At 34.9% G+C, this 18,985-nt stretch overlaps 1 protein-coding gene across 1 annotated transcript in view; it reads right to left on the bottom strand.

Moving 5' to 3' along the window:
* The window catches only part of LOC150107904 (TATA element modulatory factor-like), a 483,854-nt gene that overhangs the window by 296,633 nt on the left and 168,236 nt on the right, over positions 1-18,985 (bottom strand). Inside the window, exon 11 of the mRNA XM_090390537.1 lies at positions 14,453-14,514. Coding sequence (XP_090246663.1) covers positions 14,453-14,514 — 62 coding nt within the window. The remainder of the gene's footprint in view (positions 1-14,452; positions 14,515-18,985) is intronic.

Consider the following 18,985-nt stretch of genomic DNA (forward strand, 5'->3'; position numbering starts at 1 on the left):
TCAACCAGATTTATAACTTGTTATCTTCTCCTAAAGACAAACTCTCATCTCTGATGCTACCTGGCATGTATGAGGTTCCATGCTCCTGTAAATTGTCTTACTATGGACAGACAGGTAGATCTGTTCATAAACGCATCGGAACACCAAGACCATATCCATCTTATCAAACTGCAGAAATCTGGCCTAGCACAACACAGAGATGAAAACCCAAACCATAGGATCGATCCATTGGAAAAAGACCAAACTTCTACATAGATCTTTATATAAATAAAGTGCTGAAGCCCTACTTCACAGACCAAATCTAAACTGTAATGACGTTCTTGCTATTCCTAAAGTATGGGAAATTGTCATACAAAATTGTGTAAAATCATTTTTACATATGTTATCTTATTTTAATGTAATCTATTTGTTTTCCCTCCAGATATATTTTAATTTAATTATATAACACGCTACTGCACGCATATTGGGATTCCATTGTAATCATGTGCCCTAACTGTGTGTTATTCCTAGTATTGTTTGAATTAACTGTACTGACGATGTCCTATGATACTTAGGATGAAATATTTACTTATTAAAACTTATTATTGAGTTTATTACGTGTATTTGTTTAGCCATGAATTCCCACAGGTTTCATTGTACAATAAAGTCACAATTGTAATGTCTCGATCTAAACCCAAGAAGTCTCAATTCTGATGGAACAGATCTTCAAGCCACCATAATGTGGAGAATGCCAAACTTCACTTTATGGTTGGTCTGCAGCAACCAAATCCTCTACTTATACCTTTATATTTGTGGGGATGTTAATAATCCTGAATATATCTCTCAGTGTACAAATATTAAACAACCGTCATCAGAATACAGGAAACTACTTGAAGTAAACAAATATAATTGTGTGTGGGGGGGGGGGGGATAAGATGCACCATCCACATCTCCTTTTAGGAGAGACCCATTTGGTCTCTCCTAAAAGGAGAGACCAAACCTCTGTCAAAGTTAAGCACCACTAGGTGGTAGATTAGTTTCGTCAGTGGGTGAAATAATACCACTTTGCTTAATGAATCCAGATTTAACTAAAAACCATGTTTTTTTACTAAATAGTTTAAGGAAATTACAATGTAAACTAGGATATACATTAAAATAAATTTTAATGCACTTCCAATATTTCGGCAACGTCACATTGCCATTTTCACAGGAACTTAAGAACAAGACACGTGCACGTAGGCACAACAAACAGTAAATGAGGAAGAAGCAGGAAGCTATTATTTCTCCTAAAATCCTGATGGTGCACCCTAGCAGGCAATGTTGGTATTCTTGAGCGATTGGGATGAAGGTCTTCTGATGTAGGTTTCCCAAATTTGAGGCAGTCTCATGCAGCCAAATTTGTTGAAGTTTGGATTGTTTCTTAGGGCTGAAGCTGATTCCATGAAAAGCCTTTCATATCTGTATTTACTATGGTGTATTATCGTGGCTTTCTTCCACCGTATTCTATGGCGGGTATCCAGCGCATGGTCTGCAAGACCAGAGTGGCTGTATTGGTGAAACCGGATGTAGTCTTTATGTTCTGAAATTCTGATATTAGCTGTCTTACCTGTTTGGCCAAAGTAGGACAGCTTACAACTGCAAGGGACCTGGTAAAGTCCTTGTGACTTGCACGCTTGTCATGCAAGTCACAAGGATGAGTGATACCGTGATTTTTCAGTCACAGTACGAATTGATATTGAAAAATTTCTGCTACGTAATTTAGTGTGTGAAAGTTGTTTTCAGGTTGCGGTGATGGATTATCCATGTTAGTAACATGGAGAAAAAAGACAGAAAATGCATTTCGGTAGAAGAAAATATGGCAATTCTGCGACGTGTAGATTGGTATGCTGGAACATGTGTGCATTTAGCAAAAGATCTTGGACTCTCCACGTCCACTTTGAACACAGTAAAAAAACAGGTCAAGCATTGAACTCAATGCAAAGCAATGTGGTGCTATGTCAAAAAAAAAAAAAAAAAATGGAAAGCAAAAACAATCAACAATTAAAGATTTTTTTAAATAGATAAATGTAAGTAATTGTAAATTGATTTATATTTTCAGTTATTAAATTTTGTAATCTAGTTTGTAGACTCATATACTAGCAGTAAGTCATCTTTCAGCTTTTTTTAAATGTTTTTTTACATTTCCTTCTATTTACACTTTCCTGCTATTTACACTTTTTTCCATCACCCCTGAAAAGTGTAAAAACGGGGTTTTACTGGATATAATTAAGTTTGCCGAAACAAGTAGTGTGTCATACCATTAAAACCTTACAATTATTCTCGGTTTCAGTCACTACATTCTCTTTATACAAATATATAATTTTATCCACACACACACACACACACACACACACACACACACAAGCTATATCTATTACATTTCAAACAGTATTCATTTCAAACCTTGGAGATTCAGCACCAAACTCTGAAGAAAACACTGATTGATTCAACCAGAGAGGCATGTGGTGAAGTTGTTTGGAAAGATAAAAACATCAGAACTCCATGGTGGATACAGAAAGTTAAAGAGGCAATGAAGGAAAAGAAGAAAGCACATCAAAAGTTCCTGGCAAATAAGTCAGCTTGTGCTCTTAGAGAATACAGAGACAAATGTAATAAAGCTACAGAACTTTCTGTCTTATTACCAAAGTCATGGGAAGACTTTGGTAAGAAGACAGAAAATAAATATCAAGAAGTCGGCAATATATTCTGGAGGTTGTTGAAGAACTTCAAAAATGGAGGAAAAAGTACTGTAAAAGGAATTAGAGATGACAAAGGTGACATGAAAACTGAGAAAAAGATATCCTTGAAGTATGGAGCAATTACTTTGAGAAATTGCTAAATGAAATAAGCAGGCAAAAACCACTCAACAGGCATGCAGTCAGGAATACATATCCATACTTGAAGTAGAAAAAGCCATCAAAGGCTTGAAATGTGGAAAGGCATCAGGAGTAGATGATATTTGACCAGAAATGCTGAAGATAAGTCTTACAGTGGCTTCACTGCTTAGTTCAGAAAGCCTGGACAGAGGGATGAATTCCCGATGATTGGGGTAGAGCTCTAATAGTACACATATATAAAAAGGGAAATAAAACTGAATGTGAGAATTACAGAGGTATTTCTCTACTAAGTATTCCTGATAAGATTTATGCAAGTATACTTAAGAAATGGTTGAGAAGGATTGTAGAAGAGAAGCTTGGTGAAGAACAAGATGGATTCAGACCAAATAGAGGTTGTCAGAATCAGATTTTCACTTTATGACAAACAGTTAAGAAATCATGGGAATATAACAAATATCTGTATTTAAGTTTTTGTAGATCTGGAAAAGGCATATGAAAACGCTACAGTTGTATGGTGTCACTGAAGCATTATATCAAGCAATACTTAGTCTTTATTTGAGTTGTAAGTCAGCAGTCAGCATTGAAGGAAGTACAGGAAGATGGTTTAATGTTAAATCTGGAGTCAGACAAAGATATACATTATCCTCTCTGTTATACATTATCTATATGGATCAATTATGAAGGAAAGTGGTATTAAAACTAATATCAAAATTGGAAATGTTAATGTCAGCTCCTTCCTTCATGCAGATGATGTTATACTTTTAAATAAATCTGCTACAAGTCTGCAAGATTCTCTGACTAAATTGAATAACTCTTGTAATAGATATGGTATGAAGGTCAGCAATAAAAAGACAAAGACAATGAACATAGGCAGAATCGTTGAAAATGTCAACTGTATTGTGAATGGAGAACCTATAGAACAAGTAAAACATTTCAGCTACTTAGGCATGATTTTTAGTGAAGATAGTAAATTAAATATGGAAATAGACAACAAAATCAACAAAGCTGGTGTGGTAGGAAGTCAATTGAATAAATTTATATGGAATAAGAGAGAAATTTGTCAAAACACTAAATTAGCTATATACAAGACAGTGTTCAAACCAATTTTAACTTATGGATCTGAAGGCTGGGTCAGAAGTAAAACACTTGACCAAAGACTAGAGACCGCAGATATGAGAGTCCTGAGAAAGATTAGAGGCGTGAACAGATGGCATCAGTGGCAATATCATAATAAAAACGAGGATATTAAGAAAGAACTTGACATTGTCAGCCTCCAGGAATGCGTTATCAGAGCTAATCTCAGGTGGTATGGTCACTTAGATAGAATGGGAGCAGAAAGATTAGAGAAAAAGACCCAGAGGAAGACCAAGAAATAGGTGAATTGATATGGTAAAAAGTGCCTTAGAAGATAGAAATATAAGATCTGATAATGTTGGAGTCTTGACTAACAGACTGATTTGGAGGAAAATTGTAGATAGAAGTTAGTAATGATGTAAATCTTTCTTGTAGTACTATCATATCCTGTACACCCCTTGTGGGTACATGGCAGGAATTTGATGATGATGATGACAGTATGCAAAAGTGACAATGATTTGATCAACCATTTTTCTACTGGCACAACCTCCAGTAGAGAAAAAAAAATCCATATCAAAGTTATACCCTATTTACAACACTGTCAGAGACCAAATTCATATTATTTATTCAATTTATTCATATTATTGAAACTTTTAATATAGCAATAGTGGTGGACTAATCAATAATTTAACATCGGTGTCAAGGCTAAGATCATGGATTAATAGTCTAAAATGAACTCTTAAAATAACAGGTTATGTGAGTAGAATATGGCCCATCCATATTCTTGGGATTTTTAAACAATTATTATTGTTAAGTTAATGTGGTTGATAAGAACTTCACAGACCTCTACATTTGGATTCATACCATGTTTTAGTGTGATGTAATGACATGTGGCTTTGCAGTCAATTCTGTGCACAGTATTCAGAGCATGATCAGAAAAGCCAGGCTTACCATAGTTATTAAATTTAATGTGTCGATTATGTTTCTTTTTTCTGATAGGAATAGTGCGACTAGTTTCACATATATAAGGCAAATTATAGGTGCACTGAATAGAGTATGTGTCAGGGTAGATCAGCAGAGGATCCTTGGAGGAGTAGAATTTCTATAATCTGACAAGTGGTTTAAAGGGTGCATTAGGGTTGTATTTCTGTAGAATTCTGTTTATTTTATCTGATATCCCTTCAACTTATGGAATAACTACTTTTATTGTAATGTAGCTTATTTTTATTATTTGGTGCAGTCTTGTGAAGAATTTTGTTGATAGTATTTTTGCTGTAGTCATTTTTTAAGAAGGTATTGTTGATAGTTTTTAATTCATGCTTAAGTGCTTGTTCATTGGAGCAAATTTTTAAAGCCCTGCATTTTTAGTGTGTTAATGACACCTATTTTTGTACTGGATGGGTAAGGATTATGTGTATATATATTGGCCAGTATGTGTAGACATATGGTAAACAGTAAAGAAAAGACATATGACAAGTGTATCAAGAAATAGAAGTGTGTTCTGACTTTCAATATCAGTTGTGAATTTTATGCAGTGAGTTGTCTGTTTAGGTGGCTGAGGAAGTGTCTAATGTCTGGAAACCATGGAGCCAGACATTAGACATATCTAAGCAAGACTTGGAATTTTTAAGTAAAGGAATCTAGATCCTGTTGCTCAAAAGTTTCAATGTAAAAATTAGCAACTGGGGGTGGGGGAGATAATATCAAGCCCATGGTTTTGCCTCCTTTTTGCAAGTAAAAAGTATTTGGCCACACAAAATAATCAGAATCCAGGAAATGGGCAAAGAACACCTTAATAATGGGTGGGAATTTGTTCTGTAAAAGAAGACCTGTGTCATTGATTGGGATATTTGTGAAAATTGCAAACATCAAAACTGACTAATAAATCATTTTCATCAAACACAATGTCTTTAATTATGCTTACAAAGTGTTGTGTGTGTGTGCTTTTATATAGGAGCAGAATAACTACCATCTCCTGAGTGTTGATGCTAGTTTCTTGGCTTGAAGGGCTAACGATATCTTCAACTATCGACTGAAGAGGAAGCAATATGTTCTGCTTCTGAATCAAAATTCTTCACAAGACTGTACTTAATAATAAAAGTAAATTAGATTAGATTAGAATAAACTAGAATTAAACTAAAATAAACTAGTAAACAAGACTAGTAAATTAACTAACCTAGACTAGTAAAAAGCTAGTAAATTAGTAAACTAATCAACTAGATTCAACTAGTTTCTACAGAAATACAACCTGAATGCAACCTTTAAACTTCCTACTAAATTAAAGAAATTATTCAACTCCTCCAAGTATCCTCTTCCTTCACTGCTCCTCCTTGAAGTATACCATATTGCACCTGTAATTTGCCTTATATACATGAAACTATGTTGGAAGTTTTCCACTTAGTTATACTATAAATTAAGGATGCCAAGAAATTATATTCTTGGTTTAATCTTTTATCCAAGTGTAAGCAAACAAAGTTAGTTTGCAAATTGCATTATGGGATACTAAGGTAAGTGATGTGGAGTCATTAGCTTCTATATATGAGTTGCCCAGTCCTGAAATTACTTCAGGCACAAACTTTGTTTGCTTATGCTTGAATAAAGGATTAAACCAAGAACATAATTTCTTGGCATCTTTAATTTATACATGAAACTAAATACACTATTTCTATATACAAAAAAGAACATAAATGACATATTAAATTTAATAACTGTGGTAAATCTGGCCTTTCTGATCATGCCCTGAATACTCTAGACAGAATTTACTAGAAAGGTACCTATTCATTGCGCACCAAAATGTGGTATGAATGCAAATATAAAGAGGCATCCTAAACAAATCTAAACCACCAAAAAGTAACATACCACAGAATGAAATAGTTAAAAGTGAAATGTTAAAAGTTATATAAGAATAAAAATATTGTGACTACTACGGTTGATAAGGGTATCACTACAGTTATAATGATTGGTGAGTTCTACTTACCAATCCATAGATCCACACTATGTCTCAAAAGGAAAAAGTTTGTAAATAACTTAAAAAAAAAAAGTGACTTCTTGGCCAAAAGCAATCATCAACAAAATAAAACTTGCTCATATCATCCCCTGTATTTATGAGATACCTAATATCCACAAATCTAATATTCCCCTATGCCCTATAGTTCATAGCATAGACAGTCTTGATTATAAAATTTAGATATAACAGTTAGTTTTGAGGTCACTTCCTTATTTACTAATGTATGATTAACAGACACTCTTAATTTAATCAGACCTAACTTCCCTTCTGATATCTTTGAATTATTCAAATTTACTATGTATGCAAGTTATTTACTTGCCAAGGAAAAATTGACAAACAGATTAATGGTAGTACAATGAGTTCCCATCCTTTTTCCCCCTTTAGCTAACTTTTACATGAAACACTTTGAGAACTACTAAAAAAACACGTACTACAGCTACATACAAACTCTAGTCTAATTGTTATACTTGGATGAAGATGTGTTTTTGCATTTGGCCCCATGGGCAAAACACTTTGGATTCTTTTATAACTTATCTAAAGAGCCAATTCCCCAAAATTCACTTCACAGCAGAAAAAGAATCTAACAGCTGTTTGCCTTTTCTTGACACATTCACTATCTTTTTCCATTCAAAGAAAGCCAATACACACAAAAAAAAACACAGGAAGATACTGACATAAACAATCACATCATCATCCAGCCCAACAGTATGGTAGTCTAAAACACTTAGGGCTATTTGTTCTAATGATGCAGCTCTCATCATAGAACTAACTATCTTTGACATACTTTCTGAGTCAATGGATACAGCTTGTACAAAATAGATAATATACTACATGGACCTCCTACTTTCCTCTCCTCCAACACCCAAGCTTTATGGCTGTCTAAAAAACAGCAAAACTAAGAATAAAATATAACTTTCACTATACAGGTCAAAAATTAGTCCGATCTACTCTATTATACTCCATCTTTTAGCATATCCAAGTATGTATAAAATTCCCTGTGACTGCAACTCAGCCTACAGTGGATAAATAGGAAACTCTATTAATATCTCCCTTGGAGAATATAAGAAATATATTTACTAACATTATTATGGTAAGACTGGACAGGCAGACCATATTTGGACACCCCTTCACACAGAATTAATAAATAAATCTGCTACAAGTCTGCAAGATTCCCTGACTAAATTAGATAGAAGAAAACCAATGTACTATACAGAAGCCATTACAGGTCAGAAAGATTTTTTTTAGAGTCAGCAATCGATATGAAGCATTCGCCAGACTGAATTCAAACCAGTCTAGAATGATTGAGAAATGACTAGCTCCATACATCATTATAAAAGTTTACTTGAAATGTTTTTGGACATTTTTAGCTTCTTTTTTTTTTTACCCCAAAAAAGTCTTTAGGTGGTGATAAATGGTATGAGACCATTGAAATGAAATGAAAGATAAATTAATCATACATTTATTAGATGATGTGATCTTTATCCTACTTATTGCCATTTAGCAGAGAGGCATGATAAAGATCACATCATCAAGTAAATGTATGATTAATTTATCTTTCATGGGTGAAATTCACACAGAAAGAGATTAATTAATTATGAGATAATAAGTTGGCATCATCTGTAGTTATAACTAAATGAACAATCTCTAATAAATCCTGCCTTTAATTTTTCAGGAAATGACAACATATACTTGGATATTAATTATAAAAACTTTAATTAATACTTTCCTATATTTCGGCAATATTACATTGCCTTCATCAGGGATCACAAAAACAATGATATGTGCACACAGGCACTAACACTGAGCAAATAAGGCTGAATAAAGGTAACAGAAATCAGACCCAGAGTCTAAACAGCTCTGTAGTGGGCTAAATTGGGTTGTTTTCGCCATTGGGCTGGCATTCTTAAAATGCATGCTTCCCAAATTTGGGGCTGTCTCGAGCACCCAAATTTGTTGAGGTTTGAAAAGTTTTTCAAAGCTGAGGCAGATTTGATGAATAGTCTTTCATATTTGTATTTGCTGTAGTGTAATAGAGTGGCCTTTTTCTAGTGTATGCTGCGGTGGGTGTCCAAGGCATGGTCAGCAAGTCCTGAGTGGAATTATAAAAACATTAGACAATGGATGAGGTGTAAGGTATCTCTGAGTGGAACCAGATGTAGTCCTTGTTTGGATATCCTGATATTAGCTGTTCTGTCTGTTTGCCATAGTAGGACAGTTTACAATTGCATGGACCTGTTATATACTCCTGGTAGGTCTAGGGGATGCGAGTGGTCTTTGGTGAAGTGGATAAAACAATATTTTATGGGGTCTGTAACTGGTTGTAAAGTCATATTTCCTTAGGAATTTTATTTTTTTGGATGTGTCCTGGATATATCGAATGGTGATAGATTTTGATAATCTCTGATTTGAAGGAGGAGGGAGGGGTTGATGTTACATGGTTTTATTATTTTTTGGATTTTTTTTTTTTTGGGGGGGGGGTCTGTAGCCATTGGCTAAGAAAGTAAAGATCAGCAGTTGGGACTGTTATCCAAACAGATTAATTTTGCCCTGTTATATAGAGTTTTTATAATCCCATATTGTTGGGGGGGGGGGGGGACTGCTAGTGAATGTATCTACCTGTATGTGTAGGTTTTCTGTAAACAGAGAATGCCAGGGATCCATTAGGCTGGCATGTAATCAGAGTATCTAAGAATGGGAGAGTGTTGTTTTCCTTTTCTAAGATAAACTGAATTTTGGGGTGCTGATTGTTTAGGTGTGCTAAGAAATTGTAAAATGCATCCAGGGCGTGTGGCCAAATGGAGAACACATCATTCACATAGCATAGCCAGAGCCAGACAGTGGGTGTTTGTGGGGCAGAGTTTAAGGGGTTTTTTTTCAAAGGTCTCCATAAAGAAGTTGACTGGAGAAGGTAGATTGTGGAGAACCCATGGCAGTTACCCCTATCTGTTTGTAGATAGAAGCATACATTTTAAGAATGTCAGCCAACAGCTAAGACAACCCAATTTAACCCACCGGGGGGGGGGGGGGCACTGTTTAGGACTCTAGGCCCAACTTCTGCTGCTTTTATTCAGCCTCAGTTGCTCAGTGTTAGTGCATGCATGCACGCACATATTGTGTCTTGTGATCCCTGTGTAACATTGCTGCAATATAGGAAAAAATTAAAGTTTTTATAACTGATATTCTAGTATACATTGTCACTTCCTGAAAAATTAAATTGCTGCAATATAGGAAAAAATTAAAGTTTTTATAACTGATATTCTAGTATACATTGTCACTTTCTGAAAAATTAAAAGCTATGTACAACTAATGTATAAGCTTATCTACAAGAATTCTAATAAACCATGTATTGCTAAATGAAGAAATTTCATTACAATATCATATTAGGGAGTATAATATGAGACTATTTTATAATACTTATCAATATCCATATAACCAGTGGTTGATTAATCAACCTATAGGACATTATATGGGTAGTGGATTGGGAAAGAAGAAACTTGTTTACATTTGATTTAAAAGCTAATCCTATATATTGTATTCCTTGGGAAACACATAAGGGCGAAGACTGTGCCACAATACAGCAGTAGTAGGGATGGAGGAGGAGGAGGAAAAGAAACTTATTCTGTAGGTTTCAAGATGTACTGTGAAGAGATATTGGGTGGCAGCTGCACTTGTTCCAACAGACTTAATAGTGAGTGGGGGAATTATTGATGCTATTTCAGATGAACATTTGCCTTTGAAATATCTACAGAATACACATATTGCAGAAACCAAATACCTGTGCAAAAGTGGGATGAGTGAATTGGTAAGAGATGGGTTATTAATCAATCTAATTGTCCTCCTTTGTATTGAATTGAGCATTTTGATGGAGCTCTTAGGGGCCCCGCACTCCAAATGTGAGAGCAGTATTCAATAGCTGGGCAGATTTGCGATTTGTATAATGTTAACAGCTGCTAAGAGGTGAAGTAATGTCTTGATTAAAAGAGAAATTCTAGTTTTTTAGAAGCTAATGTTGCAGTGGTTGTGATTTGTTGATGCCAGGAGAGACTTGATGTCAGGGTGATTCCAAGAAGAGAAATCTCATCTTGTCTAGAAATTTAAGTGTTGTCAAAGAAAATACTGGGAAAATATGCTTCTTTTTTTGTGAGAAATAATGCAGAGCTGGGTTTTACTAACATTGAAATTGACGAGATTATCTGAACCTCATTGGAGGATGACACGGAGATCAGAATTGAGAGCAGTGGTAGTCGATGTCCTATAGGTTGAGATGATTTGTGTAGAGTAAAGTTTATCGAATGAAAGGGAGGAGTGTAATGTGCTGTCATCTGCAAAACTGTATATTGGCTTGGAGATCAACTGAAGTAGGTCGTTGATATATAGAAGGGAAAAGGGCTGGTGAGAAAACAGAACTTCATGGAACCCTGACATTAGTTGAATGATGAGAGGAGAAGGAACTATCTGCTATCACACATAGTGTGCACCCAGACAGAAAGCTGGCAATCCAACTTTCTGAGATAAGTATAAGTCTTTCTGAGTATAAGTCCTGAGACATACCAAATGATGGGAATTTGTTTAGTAAGCCTTTCTAACAAACACAGTCAAAAGCTCTGGAGATATCATGTGCAACCTCTTGAGATTCACCAAACTTCTCCAATGGCATTTGTCGAGAGATGGATGATATATGTGAGAAGATCTATTGATCTGCCACAACCGAATCCAGGCTGGTGGTAGTTTATTAGCTTGGTGCCTTCAACGTATGATAGTGTAGGAGTTTAGAACTGATGATTCTCTCCATTACTTTATACAGGACTGAGGTGAGCGAGATAGGCAGTAGTTTGACAGCAGTGATTTGTCATCCTTCTTGATAGTGGATTGAACATAAGCCAATTTCCAGGCTGTGAGATAGATACCAGTGGAGCAAGAGAGCATATACAGGTAACACAGGATAGGAGTCAGTTCTGGTGCACAAACCTTCAAGACAATTAGAGGATTGCCATCAGGGTCAAGACTCTTTTTTGTGCCTAATTTGGACAATATTTTTTTTATCGCTTTCTGGCAAAAGGATATACAGGACATTTTATATATCGGCCATCTGAGATGGTTGGGGTGCATTTACCATGGTCAGTTATACTTGAAATGGAGGCAAAGTGTGAAGCCAGGAGATTGGCTTTTTCTGTAGGTGATGATACAATACAGCCACCTGGGTGTTATAAGGGAAGGAATGGTGTTGGGCAAAAGTTACAACCAATTGCTTTGGCTGCCACTTAGACAAGTTGCAAGTTTTCTGCTTTTTGCTCTTTCAAACTCTGTTTTGAAAGCATTGATAATTTTCTTGCAGCTATTTTAAGTTTAAGAATCAGCACTAAAGGAGGATGGTGTTCTTGATGTAAGCCAGTTGTAGTATGTTTGATTTTTATTTGTACAGCCTTGGCACATATTTTGGAGAATCAAGATTTAGTTAGGGATGGCAATTCAGAGTAGTTTGGGAAATGTATATTTCCATGCCAGTGAGGATTATGTCGGTGATATGTTCTGTGCATAGGTTTGGGTTGGAAGGCTGGAAACAATAGTCCAACAATGGGAATGAGGCATAGAAGTCACAGAGGCTGTCCCACTTAATGCAAAACTACTCTTGTATGAGAATGGCTGTATAAGCGCTGTTGCATAGGAGAGCAGATGGATCTTCTCCAGCTGTTTAGAATCAACAGCAGACAACTGCATAGCCTAAAAAAACATTCCCAGTATCATTAAAGAACAAATTAAATAGCAGCACCAAAAGTATAAAGTCCTATAGCACACCACTGGTCACCTTCTCCTTGATTTGATTCCATCACATACTAATCTCAAACTAATCTCATGTTCATCCCCACTTGCTCCAAGTTGCATAACAGGATTCTATGTAGTATTTTATCAAATGCCTTTGTAAAAGTTCAGCAGTATCATGATGTAGCCATTTCTTTTACTGTAATAACTTTCTCTTTATTAGAGTAAATCAATTCTTGATTGCTGCCAGAGGAATGGAATTCAGCTCACACATAATTCCTCTCTCTCTTACAGATTCACTCAGACCTCTCTCACAGATGATATTTCAGCACTGTGTCTCTTCTATGGGTACTTCAATGGTAATTATGCCAATAAACTGGTAATAACCATCATTTTCAGTGAAACTGCAAACACACCAGGCCTGCTTCTCTTCTTCCTCTTTTATTTCATCTGCCTCTGCCCTCTGGAACAATCTTTCTCAGGAAGTATTCCTAAACAACTACAACCCTTCAAACAAAAGTCAATAAACTTCTATTTGAATCCTCACCTTCCCCCCCCCCATGCAGCATTCATGTGCTTATGGGTCATTTGACTTCTCAAACCACTCCACAGAATATAATCCACTCGTTTCTGAATTCTGTCCTTAATCATCATTTCAGGCAAAGAATGCTGAAAAGAGTTGCTGTTTTGATTTCAGAGATTTTGATCAGTCTATAATTTGCTACCTCAGTGTTTGAATCACTCATATATAGTATTAAGGCCTACAGGAGCATATGACTATAAATTTTATCTAGGTGTCTTATCTCACAAAGTAGCCTTAAATATAATGCCTCCCTCAATCCCACCTTCCTGCTGAATGCGATCCATTTATTCATTTGACATCATCAGATGCCATATGGTCACTCAGATGTTCAGTAATGTGGCACACCACCCTTGACAGGTAGTCCTGTTGTTGTGTGCATTTCTGAAGGCTTCAACTCTCTGAAGATCATTCGATCCAGACACACCATCCATTCATCTCATTGAAGGTCTACCCCTTTCTTTTTTCCTAGGAACTTGACCTTCTATTACAGTTTTGAGAAATCTTTCTTCTATCCTTTCAATTTCATTGTGTGAAAAGTATTTTAACTTTTGTCAATGTCCTTAAAGAGCCTTAAAGTTATACCGATTCTAGCACTAATCCATTTGTTTGCCTTTCAGTATATGATATCCTCAACACTTTCTGTAACACTACATCTCAAAAGCATATATCCTTTTTCTATCAGACTTCATTAGGTTCCAAGTCTCACATCCACAAATCACTGTTAAAAATTGACTCATTTGCAATCACAGTGCCTGAATTCACTTCTATCGCATGTTGGTAACAGATTACAATCTTCCCTTTCCATTCTTCTTTTTTTCAGTTCCAGCAACTTTATCTATTGCATTCCACATGCACCACATTTTAAATCATTCTTACCTAACAAAACTGAAATCTTTAATTTTTCCTCTTGCATACTAGTGACATTAACATGTCTAATCTTCACACCAGAAAAATGCAATTTCTTGATCACATAGTTGTTACGTATCTCCAGTGCTAAACTTGATTCTGCAAAAGAATGCATTATTCTAATATAAATGCCTACCCATTCTCTCACCCGTTTGTTGTATCATTCATATTTCTGGCTTATTTTGTCTTTTTTTTTTCTAAAAAAAAAAGTATTTAAAAATTATTTTTAAAATAAAGTAAAAAAAGACAAAAACATAAATTTCCTACCTTTACTGATAAGATTTCCTTTTCTTGTTTCTGAACAGTAGAAGTCAGTTGACGTATAGCATCTAAGGGTTTTTCAAAATAAATTAAAGTAATCAATAACTATTCTCTGAAGTAAACATGGCTAGACTACATATTCCATTCAGAATACCTACTCTAATTCCTATGCTAAAATGCTTGTTATATACTAAGTAATTAAGAGTTCAGTATTTCATAAAAGAAAGAAAGAATGAATGAATCGATGTATTATAAAAATCTTATTAAAATTAACTAAAATGCTCTGCATATGATTAGCCCACAAACAAAAGGTTTCAAACCTACAGTACACAATAACACCATGGATGGGAATTTAGGATTTTTTTCTATTTCATTATTATGCTATATATTTTTTGCTATTTTTTTTTTTTTTTAAATAATCTGTAAACCCTACTCTAGAGCCATTTCAGGCCTCTAATAAATATGGTGAGCTTACACTGGCCAATAAAATTCATCTCCCACTTAAATGACAATTGTAAACATCCATGTGTTTGGTATGTATGGAATCCACAGCTTGGAAAGCAGATATACTAACCATTCAACCAACCTAGTCAACAAATGATGTACATATATACATGGATATGATATATATATATATATATATATATATATATATATATATATATATATATTCTTCCTTTTACATATTAGGCCTAATGGCCTGCTACGATTCAAAACCAGAAATCCCATTAAGAAGGTCGGTCAATCCTATTCCAGGAGTCTTCTCTGTCTGTAGATGCATGTGTTCAAGAGTGTTCAATATGATAGTACTACATGAAAAATTTACTTCATTACTAACATCCTATCTACAATTTTCCTCCAAATCAGTCTGTTACCTGTCAAGACTCCAACATTATCAGATCCTATATTTCTATCTTCTAAGGCACTTTTTACCATATCAATCCACATATGTCTTGGTCTTCCTCTAGGTCTTTTTCTTGCTGACAGAGAACACTTGTTTTGCTAATCTTTCCTCTCCCATTCTGTTTAAGTGACCATACTACCTGAGATTAGCTCTGCTAACACATTCCTCGATGCTAGCAATGTCAAGTTCTTTCATAATATCCTCATTTTTAATATGATATTGCCATTGATGTCATCTATTCATACCCGTAATCTTTCTCAGGAGTCTCACTCTTGTCTGCTGTCCCTAGTCTTTGGTCAAGAGTTTTACTTCTGACCCAGCTTTCAGATCCATAAGTTAAAACTGGTTTGAACACCGTCTTGTGTACAGCTAATTTAGTGTTTTGACTAATTTCTCTCTTATTCCATAAAATTTATTCAATTGACTTCCTACCATACCAGCTTTGTTGATACTGTTGTCTATTTCCATATTTAATTTACCATCTTCACTAAAAATCATGCCTAAGTAGCTGAAATGTTTTACTTGTTCTATAGGTTCTCCATTTAGAATTCAGTTGATATTTTCAATGCTTTTGCCTATTTTCAATGTCTTTGTCTTGTTATTGCTGACACTCATACCATATGTATTACAACAGTTATTCAATTTATTCGGGAGATCTTGCAGACTCGTAGCGGATTTATTTAGAAATATAACATCATACGCATAAAGCAAAGAGCTGACATTAACATCTCCAATTTTGATATCAGGTTTAATACCACTTTCCTGCATAATGTGATTAATATAGATAGAGGAGATAATGTACATCGTTTTCTGACACCAGGTTTAACATTAAACCATCTTCCTGTACTTCCTTCAATTCTAACTGCTGACTTACAACTCAAATAAAGACTAAGTATTGCTTGATATAATGCCCCATTGACACTACATAACTGTAACGTATTGAATAGTTTCTCTCTTGGCACCTTGTCATATGCCTTTTCCAAATAGACAAAACTTAAATACAGATCTTTGTTATATTCCCATGATTTCTCAACTATTTGTTGTAAAGTGAAAATCTAATTCTATTTATCCCGAATTCAGCTTGTTCTTCACCAAACCTTTCTTCCACAATCCTTCTCAACCATTTCTCAAGTATACTTGCATAAATCTTACCAGGAACACTCAGTAGAGACATACCTCTGTAATTCTCACATTCAGTTTTATTTCCCTTTTTATATATGGGTACTATGAGAACTCTACTCCAATCATCTGGAATTTGTCCCTCTGTCCAGGCCTTCTGAACTATGCAGTGCAGCCACTGTAAGACTTTTATACCTCCATACATGAGCATTTCTGGTTGAATATCATATGTAATTCTGATTGCATGCCTTGTCACTGTTTTTTACAACTGTGCTATCGCTGATTGTTTCATTTAAAAATTATTTTTTGAAGTAATTACTCCATACATTAAGGATATCTTTTTCTCCTGTTTTAATTTCATCTTTATCATCTCTAATTCCTTTTACAGCACTCTTTCCTCCATTTCTGAGCTTCTTCAGCAACCTACAAAACATCCTGATGTTCTTTGCAAAATCTTACCATGACTTCTGTTTAGCAAGTTTTACACAGTGTTTAGCTTTCTTGCATCTCACTCTGTATTCTCTAAGAGCACAAGCTGACTTATTTGCCAGGAACTTTTGATATGATCTCTTCTTTTCCTTCATTTCCTCTTTAACTTCCTGTGTCCACCATGTAGTTCTGATTTTGTGTCTTTGCAGACAACCTCACCAATAATGCCTCTCTGTCTGAATCAATCAATGTTTTCTTCGGGGATTGCCTGTAAATCTTCAAGGTTTGGTTCCTGCTCTCAAACTGTTTCATTTTTTCTTCAAGGGAATTAGTCTGCTAAATGCAGGGTACAAAATATATACAGGAATATTAAACGAGAAACTAAACAATATAGTAGAGGGCAAACTACTAGGGGAACATAATGGATTCTGGAAAGACCAATGTTATACAGATTCAATTTTCACTCTAAAAATGTTTATTGAAAAGCGAATTTTCAAATATTCAAATTTCAATGTGACATTCATTGATTAAAAAAGCCTAAATAAAATTAATTGACAAAAATTGTTTAAAATATTATCTGATCTAAATATACCAAAACCAACTCTTACAGTCTATTCAAGAAATATACACAGGAAATAAAATAGCAATCGAATTAGAACAAATATCAGAATGGAAAAACATTCAAGGGGACTACAAAAACCTATCATCTCTGCTTTTTAATAAATATATATATATATAAATATATATATATATATATATATATAAATTATAACAATCTGGAGTAAGCATAACCCATTTGTTATACAAATAAACCCACAAACAGGTAACAGACTGATTTGGAGGAAAATTGTAGATAGGAAGCTAGTAATGATGTAATTTTTCATGTAGTACTATTATATCCTGTACACCCTTTTGAGGATGTATATCAGGAATTTGATGATGATGATGATGATGATATATATATATATATATATATATATATATATATATATATATATATATATATATGTGTGTGTGCGTGCATGTTCATGGTTTTTTTGACCGACTGAAACTAAGAAAACAGACAACAAGTTAATTTAATGAGGCACACAACATGTTTCGTCAAAAATGACTTCATCAGGTGTGGGAACATTTAAAGCAAATGAAAAAACCATAAGATCACTGTACCATTATAATAAGAGACTTGTAAACTGAAGTTAAGTTTGAATTGTCATTATAGTTCATGCTATAGTTCTATTGTTGTTCATATGGGCGCATGTCAGTTCACGCGTACACCAAAATCTAATCACAGAACTATGCGAGTCAGGTAGACTATAACTGAGGGTGCTGTTGATGTGAGAAGAGTATAAGATAATTTCTTTGGAAATTTAATTATGCAATGTTCCACTTAATTGTGACAAATATAAACGTCTGATGTTGCATTCCCATCTATTTCATGTTGGTGGCACTCATCGTTTGTGTTCACTGAGAATAAGACATGACTTGAGAGTGTGCTTGCTCCGATTCTATTGTATAAAATGTCTCTCTGATGCTCCTCTACCCGTAGAACAATTGACTTCTCAGTATGGCCATACTATACCAGTGCCCACAATCGAGAGCGCTGGTAAAGTTGCCTCTTGATGTTTTTGGAAAGGAATCCATTATTAGAGAAAGTTCTTTCTATCTAGATATTTTAGTTCGTTTTTTAGTTCTTCTTCATCAGACAATACTGAGTATGCACGGTGAGCCAATGTGGAAATGATACCTAACTTTTGTGCAGGATAGTGATGCGAGGATGCATGTAGGCATCTATCTATGTGTGTTGATTTCCTGAAGATTGAGATTTTTAAAGAATCGGATATCTTAGTAAGTTTCATGTCAAGAAATAATATGTGATTGTGGGAGGTCATACTACAGCCAGACTGAGAAGTCAATCGTCCTATGGTGAGAGGAGCATCAGAGAGAGAGACATTTCATACAATAGAATCAGAGCAAGCGCTCTCAAGTAACATCTTATTCTCAGTGAACACAAACGATGAAGGCCGCCAAGATGAAACAGACTGGAATGCAAAATCAAACATTTATATTTGTCATGATGAAGTGGAACA

Source organism: Typopeltis vanoorti, chromosome 3 (genome assembly GCF_054136105.1).
Source record: "Typopeltis vanoorti isolate ZY-2024b chromosome 3, IOZ_Tvanoo_1.0, whole genome shotgun sequence".
Taxonomy (NCBI): Eukaryota; Metazoa; Arthropoda; class Arachnida; order Uropygi; family Thelyphonidae; genus Typopeltis; species Typopeltis vanoorti.